This window comes from Harpia harpyja, chromosome 13 (assembly GCF_026419915.1).
Source record: "Harpia harpyja isolate bHarHar1 chromosome 13, bHarHar1 primary haplotype, whole genome shotgun sequence".
NCBI classification, from domain to species: Eukaryota; Metazoa; Chordata; class Aves; order Accipitriformes; family Accipitridae; genus Harpia; species Harpia harpyja.
In genome coordinates this window covers 9,494,289-9,510,349 of record NC_068952.1, presented here as the reverse complement: position 1 = coordinate 9,510,349, position 16,061 = coordinate 9,494,289, and the positions used below count along the sequence as shown (strand labels likewise).

Below are 16,061 nucleotides of genomic sequence, written 5' to 3'. Positions count from 1 at the left end.
GGTTAAAGTAAAACAAAACATTAGTACATCTTTTATTGTTGTGATATAATTAGCAGACTTATTTTATTACAGGAATGAACTCCAAGAGTACACAGAGATGAAGGAAAATGAAGAGAAAAGGAAGGACCTAGAAAAGAAAGAAAAGGAAAAGAAATACCAAGCCCGAAAGATGCATTACCTCCTTAGCACTGAGCAGGTTGGTATACCTGTCCCTGACAGCTCATGCAAACCACTTGGGCCCCCAGCCTGACAGAGATAAACTAGCAGGCTGAATGGGACATGACTTGTTGAAAAGATATCACAAAGACACTACTTCGAGTTCAATTTAGTGCTTTTCTATAGGCAAGAGCAGGTACCATGACTATTCCGTGACAGCAGCTTCATAGAGGCAGCATCAGCACTGCTGGCAGAAAGAGTCCAAGTCAGCAGTTTGATCTGCCACTGTGATAACACAACACGAAGGGCATAACCTCGCTTTAAAAACTCATTTTGACTGGCTTATTGTTGTGTTGTTGCACTTGTCAAGAGCTAACAAGTTATTAAGCTGAGAAGGGATTTCATTTTTTTCCCTTTTTTTAATTGAGCTAATGCTTGGATTGGTGCTGTGTTCTGCTTGTTTTTAGGATAGATTGTAAATGCAGGTTTTCAGCTAAAGCTTTTCCTAGAACTGCCTGAATCAGCTTATTTAGCATGATTGTTTTCATAGAGAAATGCCTCATAAATTTTAAATATTTACTGATTAATTTGTTTTGTATTGATAAAAGTGGTATTTTTTTCAAGCTTCCTTATGTAAGCTGCTTTACAGACAGGTGAATATGGCAGTAGATATATCTTATACAAAATTGATATGGTTGGTAAAGCTTGTGGGTTTGCCTTTTTAGTCCCCTTTTGTAAAAAAAAAAAGATTTTGTGTCCATAAATGTTTCATGACTGGTTGTTCTTCATATGAATAAGGAATTAATGTGCAATCAGGGTATGCTAGTATGAACTAAGTGCTTGTTTTTCATAGGCTGTTAATTGTAACCTGTGTGTAAGAACAGTTAATTCTAAAGAACACAGGAAAAATAACCATGACACTTAGTGACAGAATATTTAATCTTTTGCTCTGTTTGGGAACCATTTGTGATCTATCCAATAAATACAAATATAGTTTAATTAACTGTAGTTATGAAAACTCCATTTGTACATCAAATTTAAGTAATTTTATTTGCAAAAAAATAGCATAGTAAAATATTAGTAAAAATAACATAAAAAGTGTTCTGAGTGGCTTTTAGACAGGGGAGCTAGTTAATAACTGAAATTAGTTCACAATAATTGATTTGTCCAGATGTAGATCTAACATATTAAGAATAATCTGTGCAGTGTTTTTATATTGTTTTAAACTGCAGAAAATTGGGAATTCTTGTTTTGAACAGAACAATTTATGTAAACAAATGCATAAACATTGCCTGGAGTACAAAAATTGTCTGGTTAGAGACATTGAGTGACCTGTGGGCTAAAAGATTTCAGTAAACTTAGTTCACTTCTGATGATACTGGCTTAGCAAGCTGTAAAACATGGTTAAGGAATGGCAAGTAGTGCCTTATTTCAGCCGTCCACTTGGAGGACTGCTGGAAGACAGCAGCAGTAACTATTATGTTCTGATGAATTTGGGTTTCTAATTTTACATAATTCCACAGCTACCAGTGTTTTGCAGAACAAAAATATGCTTGGTTTTGCTTTCTGAAATGGTTTGTGAATACTGGGACTCAGAGCCCACAGAATTTTTCCTTTATTACAGAACTGTGCTTCAAGAACCATCTTCTTTTGCAGGTAGTATTTCAAAACATGAATGAGTGTAAATCAATGCAACACCTACAGACAACCTGCAAACTGGCAAAGATATATATGAAGTAAATTACTTATTGCAATCAAAGTCTGTATTCCACAATTGCACATAGTTATAGAATTTGATATCTTGCTAAGATACAGGGCAAATTATTTCAGTGCAGAGTTTTCTGGTTTGATGCTCTGTGTCTGACATTTTACTCTCTATATGCCTGGTCTTCTGATCTGACTACAACTGCGTCTTGCTCTCTTCAAAGCATAGATAATTGGATTACTGAGCAAGGTCCATTCATGTCTCAGCAGCAACAGGCATCCAAAGTCAACAGTTTTGAGTGAGTTAAGGAAAAAATACAATTGTATGCAGTGGGCATAGCAAATGAAAACAGGAGGTTGATGAGCTGGACTTATTGTAATGACTCATGTATTAACTAAAGCCCAATAAGTTGTAGAGATGATCTGTTAAATTTTGCTACAATCTCCTCCCCTTCCTGCCATGCATAACAAGGTGCAGTGATAGAGTGAGCAACCTCATGCGTCAAGGCTGGAGATGTTATATGGACAGCGTTGCAAGATCTGTATTTGCAATAATTGTTTCAAATATATGCTATAGTTCTGAATCTTTTTGTTTTACTACAGGCAAAAAGGGTGAGACAGAATTGTCTCCTTATTGAGAGAAGGGAATTAAGGAGTTGTTGCTCCTCAATTTCAGTAAAGCAAAGCATGTCAAGTTCCATTCTCCACTCCCTACAAGCTGAAGCTCAGAAACCCATCTCAGAAGTGTGTTACAGGTTAAAGAGGGAGATGATCAAACATTGTAGCATTGCACAATGTAGCAGATGATATAGTGATATTTTCTGGCCTTAAAGTCTATGAATCCTTTATTGATTGCAGAATTTGCTCTTCTTATTCCACAGATTATAAATATATATGTAAGGTTGTGCCTATTCTTAATTGCTAGCATTGTTTTACATTTCAAAAAGTAAAACTTAAAAATGCTAGTGTCATGAATGTACAGGGGTGTCTACTATGTCTAGTATGACCAATGATGAAGTCAAAATGTTTGGTCTTTTTCATTAATTAACTTGCTCTTCAAGCATTTATTTATTCTATAAACTGTTACCTTTATAAAGAAAAAAAAAAGAGGAAGAAATGGATACCAAACTCTGAATTAGTATGCATTATTTGTTGTTGCTGGTACCAGGTATATACACATAGTCTTATATAGACAGATGTGAGCTTGCTTTGATTACTTTCCAAGCCAATCTGGAGCTATAACATGGGGCTGAACCCAAACTAATTAGCCCTGTTGAGAGCCACGGCATATTAGCTCAAGAATTAATGCAGTTACACAGCTCCTGGTCAGCTCAAAATATGGGCAGAGTAAGTGTGTGCATGCTTTACACTCATGAGCAAGGAGTTTGATCTGCCTACAAAATATTTTATAGCCATACCTACATTTAAGTTGTTTTGTCTGCAGTTCCCTACCTTTCTGCAGAGGGACGTGTGTGTATTGAGTACCATTGCTATGAAACTGACATTCAGGGAAATCATTGGATGATAAAAAATGTATGGTATTATACTATACCTTACAATTTTCCTATATTTTTTGCAAACAGTTGACTGAGTGTATTTTGCCATACAAACTTACCCAAATATAACATTTCCCATTGCTACTTGTAAAAATAGATTGTATTTACACAAACATTTTAATCCACATAAGAACTAAGCAGTTCATTTGAATAAAAGAATGTTAGTATTTTAGCAAAGAAGTTCAAAGAAAAGGAAGTTAAACAAGTTAGGATATTTGCATAATCAATAATTACTGAAAGTAGTAATGTTAATTTGCTGTTATTAATAATATATATTAATAATTTATATTAATAATATAATTATTGACTGTCTTTCTGTGAAAGTACAATGTTATGCATCCTGCCAACTTCAAAACACAGTTTTTTGCTTTACTAAAATACAGCTACATATTTTTTTTCTGTAGTACCATGCAACACAAATATAACCCTATTTGTAGGCATAAGAGTGGACTTGAAAACACAAAGTAAATTTTTATTTGGTTCAAATTAAATTAGTTGCCAAATAATGTCTGGAGAAATAAAGCATGAGCCCTAAAACTTCATGGTTATGAAATATGGAGCTTTTAATGAACCTGCTATATAAGCCAGTAGTATCTATAACTAGTCAAGTAACATCTTACACACATGAGCTTCTTTTGTTTGAAGGAAATGTCTTCTACATGATTCCCATAATTATGACCCCCCCCTCAACAGTCAAGTCCATGCCCTTCTTATCATGTGAGAAGTTGTCTGCTCCACCTACTGGTTGCTTGTTGCAAGAGATTCCAGTGTAAAATACAGCAAGAAATAAATCTGAGATGGCAACTGTGGGGCTTCCAAACTAAATTCCATTTTAAAAATAAGACTTTCCACATTTCAGATTTTAAAATTTATATATATATAACAATGTTTTCCTTGCCTGTTTTTACCTTAACAGTCCGATAAATTCTGACTTCCTGATGAACATGATAAAAAATGCAGTACATATTTAACAAACTTTTGCCTTTGTTAAGAACATTTCTTGTCATTTCTTGTTAGTAACACAATAGAAATAACAGTGCAGTTGTATTTTTTCATTGTTTTTATGTGTTTTATCTTGAACTGCATTGTAATTTCTTATTGAGACATGAAACTTATAACAATTAAGTTTTTCTTATTAGTCCATAATCACAGTATGCTATTTCCGCTACAGTGGTAATGAGCCTCTTTTTTTAGTTGTCATTAATAAATGAACTACTTATTAAATGTAGTTTTCTATTATAAACATGCTTACCTATGTAGATTATCCTTCTATATCCCTTAGTTTCCCTTTCTATATTAGCAAAATTCACTATAATTGAATAGGTTCTTACTTCTGCTCTGTCACATTCGCAAGGCTGACATTTGTAGAAAGGGCCATCCTTTGGAAAGTGCTGACAAATGGCCATTAAAGTCAATGAAAGACAGAATCACTGAATACATTGATGGCATTTTGTAGAAGTGGGTATGAAAAGCCCACATTTGTCGAAACATCTTGTTGCGTGATTCCTGTCATTGGTATTTCCAACCTTCCAAGGAATTTTGCAGTTGGTCTTTGTCTTACAATGATGATTAGAATTGGGTATATAATAGACTAAATCCAAAGATCCAGTATCAAGCTAGAATACAGACCTGTATTGTTTAAGTATCTGCTGACAGAGCAAGAAGCAGTGCTGACGGGAGTCTGTGAGTGGGAGCAAGTGTGTCAGCTGCTGCTAGCACTACTGTTGCTACCCAGGTGGAGAACCTGCAAGTCTACAGTGTGGTGGGGAGCAGAAGGCAGTGGTAACTGAAAGAGGCCAGAGCAAGGGAAGTGGTGGAAGGAGAAGAGTGGTGTGTGTCTTGTAAAGTCATTGAGATCAGGAAAAGATTCCTATGGAAACAGTCTTCAGAGTGCCACGGCTGAAAAAGCCTTTTGCTATTACAGTTTCTCCTGTCACTGAGAAAAGGATTGGAGAATCAGCAGAGCAACAGATCTTTTCCCTTTACTCTATAGTTTTTCCCATATAGCAAACAGTACTGGGTGAAGTAAAAGAGAATTTGAATTCTCTTTTCTCCAACTTTCTTCTGTTTCTAAACAGATAAACCATATTTACCTTTTGTCAGAGAAAATGAATGTACAACTAGTCCAGAAAGCCAAAGTTCTTTGTGATATAATGTCTATGAAAGCTTGAGAGCTTTGTCACACAATTACAAAATGTATTTTGACATTATTGAGAATGTGATGTTATACATGCATCACTTAAGCTTATCATTCCTCTGGCTGGTGGACTCAGTCACAGCCTCATTTCCAAACCTGGACTTCCTGCTCCTCAATAAATCATGCTGAGATTAGATGAGCTAATACTGGTCCTCTGTTCTGTGGGATCTTCTGTTCTATCTGAATGCTTTAACTATAGAGACCTTGAGAAAAATTAATCATGCAGCTGTGTGTGTATGCCTACTCTTGATTTTTGTACAGAATCTTCTTTCTGTTGGGCCCTGATCAATTAGAAGATGTGACTGAGTCAGTCTGAAGGCTCCTCTGGCCCAGCATCCTATCTTTGACAGTGGCCAACAGCATGTGCCTAGGGAAGAGGAATAAAATGGGGCAACGGGGCAGTATAATGACATGCCAAGAATACTCTCCTAGTTCGCAGCAATTGGTAGTTGAAGGAGTTGTAGTTTTTTGTTTTAGAGCTTTCCATTTTTGGATTATTAAGGTGTTCACTTTTTGCCTCTGTATTCCTCCAGTTCCTGCCTCTCTTAATACTCAGAGAAGGAATAACCTAAACAGAAAGAGTGTGAAAAGAGGTCTAGGCCCACAACACTAGCTCTCAAATTGTGCTTCCTTGGAAGACCAAGTTCTCTTATCTCCTTGCAGTATTGTTTTGCAGCATGCTCATTTCACAGCATATACTGTCTCTGGTATTCTGTCACAAGAGAATATGCAATTGCAAAGTGCCTTAATCTTTCTCCACAGTTTGGTGAGGTTCTGCAGATTGCCTCTTCCACTCCAAGCAACAGTAAATTCTGTCATTTTTGAGCCCTCTTTAGCGGAGTGACAATTTCTCCTGATATCCTTCGGCAGTTTGTTAAAAGATACTGCTCATAAGCTCCTAGGTAATTTAGAGCTGCAAGAGAAGAACAAAGCCCATGTCTAATAATAGGCCCTTTTTGTTGTAGAAGTCACAAAATCTATGACATTTCTTTTAGTAACTGCCAGTAATAAGACATGAGTTATCTTTTTGGATTGCAGTTGTTCCTTCAGTTTTCAGTGCCTGCTCGAGTGTGTCACCATCTCTCTGTTGAGTCAAGGCTAATGTGTGTAGACATGTGGCTGGTATTTGCCCATATTTATTCCCATTGAACTAATGCATTAGAAAGGATTACTTGTAGGGATATAATAGCTGGTGTTATAAAATAAGGAAGTATTTTTAAAGGCACTAGTCTTGACTGAGATAACCTTTTCCAGGGAGACATAAACATGTGATACAGTAACTCTTTTATAGTTTAGCACTATAGAAAACAATTTAAAAAAAACCCAAAACACCTTAAGAATAATGTTCTCTGAGGAGGAAGAAAATGTTAGCATCAAGTGAGTTAACAGTGAAAAGTTCTAATTTCAGCAATGAGAACCGAGATTTTCCATTCTTACTCTCTCTATGTAACACCCATACTCCATAAGCAATTCCACTTTAGGGTAATGGGAGCCATTTAACAAATTTCTGTGGACTCTAAATTAGGGCATTTGTGTATAAAGGTAGCAAAAACATGCCACAAGGTTACTTTTCAGCTTTTGTTTTTCAGACCAGTTTCATTTGGATTTTCTGTAGTTATTGTAGGACTCAAAATTGTATCACTTTTATTGATTATATCAGTTGTCATTTCATGTTCATCAGTTCATAGAGTAAAATATTTTAAATTCAAATTATATTCAGTGCTACAGTATTTTTTTATTACATTTTCCTGTCAACAGAGATGGCAATTCATAAACATTACACTGACTGTGTGTGTCCCCATCTTACACTACTGGAAATCAGGAATTAATTCTATTGAAGTTAGTGCACTTACATCAGGTGTAAATGTTCTGAGTGAGGAAGAAAAAAAAAAGCCACAAAATCCTTCCTGGAGCAGGCTAATGAATATTCAGAAGACACAAGTGATTAATATGCTTCTAACCTAATGTGCTGTCCTATAAGAACTTGAAAAACAATTGGTCTAAAATGACACTGTTTGACACCCACTCTGTCTCTGGACACCTGGCAGTTTTATTCTTATAAAGGTGAGGACTCAGTGGATAAAGCTCTGGCCTTTGATCTTCAGATCCACAGTTTAAGAGACAAGGCTGCAAGTTTGGTCATTTGAGCTTCGTCCCAAGTGAACAGTCCACATCACAAAATGATTATACATAATTTGTTACTATTGGCAGTGTCTGTTCAGGAAAGGCCAAGGACTGAGCTAGCACGAAGAATGAATTAGCTCTTACCTTTTACATTTTATTTCCTCCCTCTTTACTGTTGTAATTTTATTATCCTGTCTCTAAAACATTCAAGGGATGAAATTATCATTCATTATAAGTACTAATACTTCCTGAAGATGAACTAAAATGGTTAATTTTTTTTTGATGTAGGTGCCCCAATCACTGAACATCCCCACCTATTCATGGGTGTTTAACATCCATTCATCACTTCTCTGCCAAGAAGTCAGATATTTCTGAGTACTTTCCAAAGCTTGTACCATAAAAACCCATTTAAATTAAAGAGGAGAGAGTGAGCTTTCCTAGCTCTCAGGCAGGCTTGCAGCTACATTTAAATAGCATTAGTATATAAAGCACTTCATGCTACAGTGTTCTGTTTTTATAAAATACTATTTCCAAAGGATTCTCAATTTACATTAAATCCTTCTTACAGTACTTGTGACAGGTATGTTTGATCAGCAAGCCTTCTTCATGTATTCACTTCCACATTGGAAGCCAGATGTATCAGTCTATTCACAGGTATTCACTACAGGAAAATCATTCAACTCTTGTGCCTCATGGGGCACTATACACACAATCTCAGTTCACTTGAAAGGAATCTCAGTTAACGTTGCTTAATGTTTCTGTCAAAAAGAAGGACAAAGTAAGGTAAACTGAAAGCAGCCAGTAACTGAGCTGTTTGTGATTCTGAAAGACATTGTACCTGAACAAAGAAAAATATTTATGTCTAGAAGGTTAGTTCCACTAGGTCTGAATCCCAAAAATGACCTTTAAGTGATTTGCACACACACTCCAAAATCTTTAGTTCTCTTAGACTTTGAGTCCAGCTCTTGCCCTTTGGGATTACTCATCCTGGGAACACTCAGGACTGTATTTCTGCTACTCAACACAGTATCATGGTAATGTAATAAGAAGGCAAGTGCTGGAAGCCAACACATGCCTCCAGAATCTATCTGGTGCACACTCTGCCAAAACCATTTAGCGACAAAGTTTACAACTTCCATAGATTTTCCAGTTTTGCTCATATCCTTTTCAATCAGCCTTTCTTTTTCTCTAAGAAGGGGTGGTTGTCTCCCTAAAGAAGGGAAGTACAATCAAAGCCAAAACTAGGACGGCAAGTGTGGTGATCTTCATAAAAAAGGGTAACTCCGTAGGTTAGGGAGCAATGGGAAGAGGATGGGGAAGTGCTATCTGCTGACAGCCTAACCTACCTCCTATAAGAAATAGATGGCTATGCACCATTTCACATGTATTTCTCCCCAGTGTCAGTGAAAAGTACATCCTTCCCATTCACTCTTAAGTCTTATTTTAGCACAAGTGGTAAATGAAAGTGCTTCCAACAGAAATCAATAATTTCTCCCTTTGCCACACTTCCCAGAAAACAAGTTATTCACATCCTATTTTTTAAAGATAGTGTGTGAATAAACTTAAAAATAGAACAAATTTAATAATTTTAAGCGTGTTCTGTGGCAGTTTTGCAAACTCTATTTTTCCTAAAGGCTGCTTATTATAAAATCATTTCGGTTTGTTTGATAACTGGATAACTGTGTAAAGAAATGAGAAAGAGTTTACATTGAAAAATCATCTGTCATTAGAAAGAGCTTAACACACAATAGGATGTAAAGTTTGAGTGCTGTTTTGTGATTGATCCTATGCAAGCTCAGTTGTCTAAAGGCATATCCATGTAGACATAGCAGTATTTCTCAGGGCTTCTTCTAAATAGCTTGTTACTAGCCACGTCACTCATACTAAGCATATGGTATTATAGCATAGTGGCATCTCTGTATCTACCATGTATTACAGCATTTAGCATCTCTGCATCTAGCACTAGTCATTTAAAAATCCACTAGCTAGAAGGTCTTTTCGAGCATTTGAGTTGCATAATCCCTATTTGTGTGGGTTTTTTCTAGACAACAAACTTCTTGCCTAACTCCTGTGGGTAGGATTAATGGCAGAGTTTAAAGGACAAGCTGTGTGATCTATCAAAAGTGTACATGCTGAGATCTTAGGAAAACATGACCACATTTTGTGTATTACTGTCAATTGGGGTGGCAAAAGGGTTGGATTGCTGCAGGGTCAGAAAACTGTTAAGAGTTATATATTGAATGTTGGCTTTGTGTATGTTGTGGTACACACATTTAAGAAAGAATCTATATTGCAAGGAAATTACAATGTAGTGCAAATATCAGCTAAATAGTTCACACAGAGAGCCACATTCACACACACTTGCACAGAGTGGAACTCCACTGACATCCTGAAATTTTTACTGGGATAAATTTGGTTGATGTGTAGTAGTCCGTCTGGTGTTTATACAAGTTTGATGTGATGTATGGTCTTGCTCAGGTAATTTTTGAAACTATTATATCAGAAGAAGTACATGCTAAATAAGAGATAGGTGTATAAGAAGAGGGAGGTTATGAATGGCATGGGAGAAGTCATGAAGATAAAATGCTGTACATTTCTCAACAGCAAACCCTCCTGTTGATTAAGAAGTGGCACTGATGGTATCCTTGCTTTAATGAGACTTCAAGATGAGTGATGTACACACCAATTCTTTTGTTTTTCAGCTCTTAGGCAAGTGAATAGTATAATGGTAAAGTTCTTTCATTAACTTGCACAGTGTATTCAATATTCAATGCTTTTGTTTAGTATCTAATATATACTGTTAATTTGGGAATTGTGTCTGTCCTGCAACGGACATGATGAAAACTGTGTATCCTCCCCCACCTATTGTTTGCTTTGCTTCCAGTTTTTCTGTTTCATCAATCTTTTAATAAAATCTTCATGTTTTAATTTTTTCTTACGACATCACTCTTTTCTACTAATTTCTGACTACCTTTACAAATCTGACTAACATGGTTCTGTTCCCTCTTCTTTATTCTTTCCTGTATACAATACTATGAGCATTCATTAAACCTTCACCTTATTATATATTGGTCTCATTGAAGACTGCTTTGTTGAACATACTGCCACATTTTGAGTTTTTAGTCATTGTCTAATCCTATAGGTTTACTACAGCAAATTCTTTAATAAATCTGTCAGAATGTATGTCTGTGAGGGAAGATTCACATGTAAGCACAATGCAACAGACACAAGAAGCAATGAAAAGATATGAAATGTTACATTGTTCAGTCGCACATACATATTTCTGGAGAAGTGAATGAATTCTCTATTTAGCAATTATTTCATTAACAAATGAAATTTCCCTATGATTTCCATCTCTATCTGTCTTCTCTGAGCTTCTCCTGCCTTCTGATATATTGTTGTAGGTAACTTCTGGTGTTACAAATTCAGTTACTAAATGGTATAATTACAAGGGTTTTTCTGAGTCCAGTGAGAAAAGGAGTGAATTTCAAGTTGATTTTTTTTTTACAAAGCTAATCTTTTCCATTATGACAATGACAGTAGATGGAATTTTAATTTTAAAGATGTAAATAATACCACACATTTAAATAAGTGTTTTAAGGCTCTGAAAACTTCTCACAAGCATAAATAATTTTAGCCTCAAAATAACTCTGTGAAGTAAGGAAATACTGTCTGTGTGTTCACATGCAGTTATTGAGACATGGAAGAATAAAATCACCTTCAGAGATTATTCTTCAGACTAAGCTCTTTAATTCCCATTTATACAGGGTGGTTGTAGAAACAGGTTTGTTTTCAGAGATTCCTAGAATTTGTACATGATCCCTTACTCACCCCTGCACTTTTTAAAGAAAAAATGATAACAGTAATGGAATTTCCCATTCCTATTTTTAAAATAAAGTCATTAAGCAAGTTAAAATGTATTTTTCTGCTTGTCTTGAAATCAGTTAGATGTCAAATGAGAAGTCAGTAAGAGAACTTTGAATGCTCTGTCTCTGTTCTGTGTCTTCATCACAAGAGTATTGTCTCCCATGCCATCACTCTCTCATTCAAGTTATTATCCCTGATCTAGTCAAGTCATCAAGAGCCTGCTTAAGAATTACATTTGACAAAGTAAGCCTCAGTCAGAAAGAGAGAATCAATGAAAGGTGGATACATTTTTGGGATGCGTCTGCATTTGCTGGGCTGCTGTGTTTTGGATATTATGCCACAATGATTCATGCATTAAACTAAGAGTTTGTTTCTCTTTTATCTTGTTCCCTAAATACCCAAGCAGCTGGTACCTGTTTGGAGACTTAGTTACAGTTTTGTTTTCTGCAATTGAACTTAGTGCCTGTGCAAGTTTAGAGGTTGATTTTATGGTCTGTGGCCAGGATTCTGGACTTGAACGTTTCCTTAACACCTCATTGTATAGTCCATAAAATTGCAGCCTGGTTTACTTATAAAAGTGCATTTAAAACGTGATTGCACTATTATTTTGATATTAAGCAAACATTTCACAGATGAAAAGGACTGAACCAGGATTTACAATCTGAAGGCAGAATAACAATAATTAATGCTTCTATTACTCTGTTTAAACAGAATATATATTAAGCAGAAGACAGGTAATTAATCCCACTTGAAAGAATATACGCTACTCATCACTCATTTATGAATTCTTCAGTCTGCATAAAATCGGTATCTCAAACAAAGCTAAAATACCTTAGGTACAATAACAGGCTAGGTCCTCCAATTCTTATTTAGACGCAATTCCTGAGAGTATATTTTTATAAGGATTACAGGATCAGGCCTAAGGAGTAGCATTAGCTCAGTGAGAACTGAACCTACATTTATAAAGCTAGGTGACGTTTTTCCTATTGTCAGCCATGGTAAGGAAATTTTATCTCAAATTGGAATGTTGAACCACACTATGGTATTCTTCCAATATCTGAATAAAGTTTACACTATATTTCTTAATTGTTAATATAAAACTGTGTTCATATTAGTTAAAAAAATCACAGATTATTCCTAGTAGAATACGTTCTAATGTGGCTTAAATATTTTGATGTTCCAAATTTGAGTTCATGGACATAATTTTATTATACTTGTTGCTAGAACAGTATTTACAGAATTTTTATAGATGGCTCTTTCCCCAATAAATTTCATAGTAAAGATATTATCCTTTTATTTTCACTACATATGGAATATTCTGACAGCCTGTAATAAACTAGTTATTTAGAAGTTTTAAATTCCTTTTCTTTTACAGACATGGTTGCAGCATCATATAAACATGTTTTTTTTCCTTGTGAATCATTAATGTTTTAAGGTATTTCTTTTACCTCCTAGAGAAACTATATCTGGGGATTAACAAGATTGTTCACTGGAATTCATGTGGAAGCATAACTGCAGTAGCTGAGAAATGATCATGTTTCCTTTTACTTCTCAGCAAGAGTAATTGAATGTTGAATATCTTACTAAACGCTGGACTGTGACAGTGTGTTAACACTGCGACTATCTCCTAACAGCAGGGCAATTATTTGCTGAGTGGGATTTTTATAAATCCCCTGGCAGTAGTATGTCCTGATAATTATGATGAAGTGCACTGGTCAGTGTTGATTCAGCAATCCCATCTCTAGCAAATATTTCATTCACAGCTCTCCTTCATGCTTTTACTTTTATGGCTTTTAAAGATATCTTACCTCTCCTCTCAGCCTGCTTAGTTTTTTTACAAATTACAATGGAGCAAAAAAGTATTTTCAAGTTAAGTGCCTATTTTGTTGAAGTCTTTTCCTTCTTGTTTACCTCCTCATTAAAAGACCAGAATGAGAAAGTAGGACTTTATTTAGGTTCTTACTGTGACAATCACTTGCAAAGGCTTCCTCCCTCAAAGCTATTTTTTTTGAGATTAAATGACTGTTAAATGAAACATTCATATTCATGATATATGTTGATTATTTCAGACTTTCAGACTTGATATGGAGAATTAAAACAGAGCATACCTTTATTATTGTTTAGCTAAATTACAGTAAAAAATATTTTAAAGATATGAGCATACACTTTGTATTGACTTCACGCTTACATTTTATCTTCAGCTCAACTTCATCGATTTTTAATTTTGCATGTGTGTAATTATTTGCAGTGCAGCAGCTACACTATCAGGGCATATTTTGCTTGGAATTTTATATGTAGACTTTCAAAGCTCAGTCAAGGCATAAGAAAGAAGAATAAGAAATAATTCATTCATGAATAAAAATTGCAGCATCTAAAACTGTTCACGTTTTATTATACCACTTGGGATCACCGATCTTTTCTGAGGAACTAACCAGCATAATCAACATAGCCTTGTCTTTCCGTTTCTACCTGCACCTTTTTCTTTCCTTTCTTCCTTCCTTCTTTCTATTTCTTTTGCTGCTGTCTTCCTTCATAGTTTAGCTTTCAAGGCAAGCTCCTTAATAATTTCTTTGTTGTATTCTGGGGAAAAACAGTTAAGTCTTTCTCTCCGTATAGAAATGATAAACAGGAAAAGACAAAAATGGATATTCTACAGCATAGACTAAATATAGGATTAGAAGTGGAAGCAATACAAAATATAAAAAAACCCCCACAAATCTTTTCTTTGCTAATGTTCATTAAATTAATATTTGTTTTCTTATGTTTTTTTCTTTCTTTATATGCTACCATTAATTATAAAGATAAGAAAATGATTGGGAGGAAACTAAATGATAGAGTGTTAGAAATGCAAAATGATTCAAAATATTAATGTAATGCTAAGGATGACTGGGTAACAAATGGTACATTTGCCAGTATGCTTGACCTGACACAATTAATATTCCAGGTCATGCTTGGGTTTCCATGATGGAAGGTCTGAGGCAGAGAATTCTAGGGGAAAAATATATCTATTGTATAACTCATTTCTCTCTTTTTTTTTTTTTTTTTTATTTTCCCTGACAAGTCAGAACCATAGTCTTAAAAAAAAAAAAAATATCTGTGCTTTCACACCTCATTTGCCATATTCACCACTGGGCCACCATTCACCAGAACGGCCTGATGCAAGGAGGTCAGTAAGAAGCTATTAGCAGAGTCCCCTCCAGAGATTTCTTTGGTCTTATTGAGGTGGAAGTTAGCATGACAGTACTGCAAATAACTCCGTTGTAGGTTTTTTAACAGTTAGCACAGATTTCCCCATAGTGTTTGTCATTTTAGAAAATTGTTCCTGGAAATGAAGTCCCGGAAAGCTGGCTTTGACTGAGGCCCTTCTTAGTTGTGAAGAACACGAGTACAGAAAAATGTGTCATTCTCCCTGCAGACAAGAAGTACTTTTTGTCACCTATCATAATATTTTGGAGGGTGACATATTTTCTTATGGACTAAAGGTGGGGAAATACTGGAATCAAAGTATGAGGTAATATCTCAAGACAGATACTCTTCTACCATTGAAAAAGCAGTATTAACTAGAATGGTTTTGTAGTTGAGAGAATATTGTATAAAGTAGGGAAAAGATGAAGTAAAGCTTTAAACACATTGTCCTGGTCTCAAGAAGATATGCAAATTTATTAAGTACCAAAGGCTTTGATCCTCCAGATTCTTAGATTTCTGCAGACTGCCAGCTCCCTGCAGAGGATAGAGTGAATAGGGCATCCATCAGCACACAGCACATGTGCAAGAAATTACAAAAATAAGACTCTGACTTGCAGAGATATTTAAAAATGAATGGAAGCAATTTTGCCAGAGATTGGTCTGAACTGGAAAGCAGAATAAAACTCATCCCCTTTTCTCTCCTACCAAATTTTGCCAATTTTAAATTTAGGCCTAAAAACTAACCACAAACCTTGGGGAATTTAGAGTAAATTGGTATTAATTTTATCTATCTAGATACTAACTCTGCTGATTGCTCTGCTATCTGTCTGTTTGAATACTTGAACATATATAATTAAAATGTAATTACCAAGGATGGCTTAAAAATTATTATTTCAAAATGCACTTCATAATAAATTTTGACCTAGATCTTACAGATTTTCAACTGTAGAGGCAAGAACTTTTAAAGTGTCCAGCTGGCCTCACTAAAACTCCAAATCCATTTTCATAGTTCGTACGCTATCGGCATGTTTAACCTGATAGCATGTAAAAAAAAGAACAACAAAAGATGGCTCTTTGTTAAAACACTTTTTCAGCAATAATAATTCAAGAGACACTGAATCAATGGATTCCCACACCTATTATGGCTAATTCTGGTATCATTAAAAGTGCTAAAATCCAATCCTCCTTTTGCACTTTGAGATATTCAGTAGCATTTCACAGTGAACCATTTATGAACTATAATTTTTTCTACTGCCAAACATTTAAACAAA

The 16,061-nt window shown here is 35.2% G+C and overlaps 1 protein-coding gene across 2 annotated transcripts in view; it reads left to right on the top strand.

The window, feature by feature from the left end:
* SPATA17 (spermatogenesis associated 17) overlaps positions 1-16,061 on the top strand; it is a 94,391-nt gene that overhangs the window by 39,286 nt on the left and 39,044 nt on the right. For both annotated transcript variants that reach the window (XM_052806189.1, XM_052806188.1), the window contains one exon: positions 73-196. In XM_052806189.1, coding sequence (XP_052662149.1) covers positions 73-196 — 124 coding nt within the window. The remainder of the gene's footprint in view (positions 1-72; positions 197-16,061) is intronic.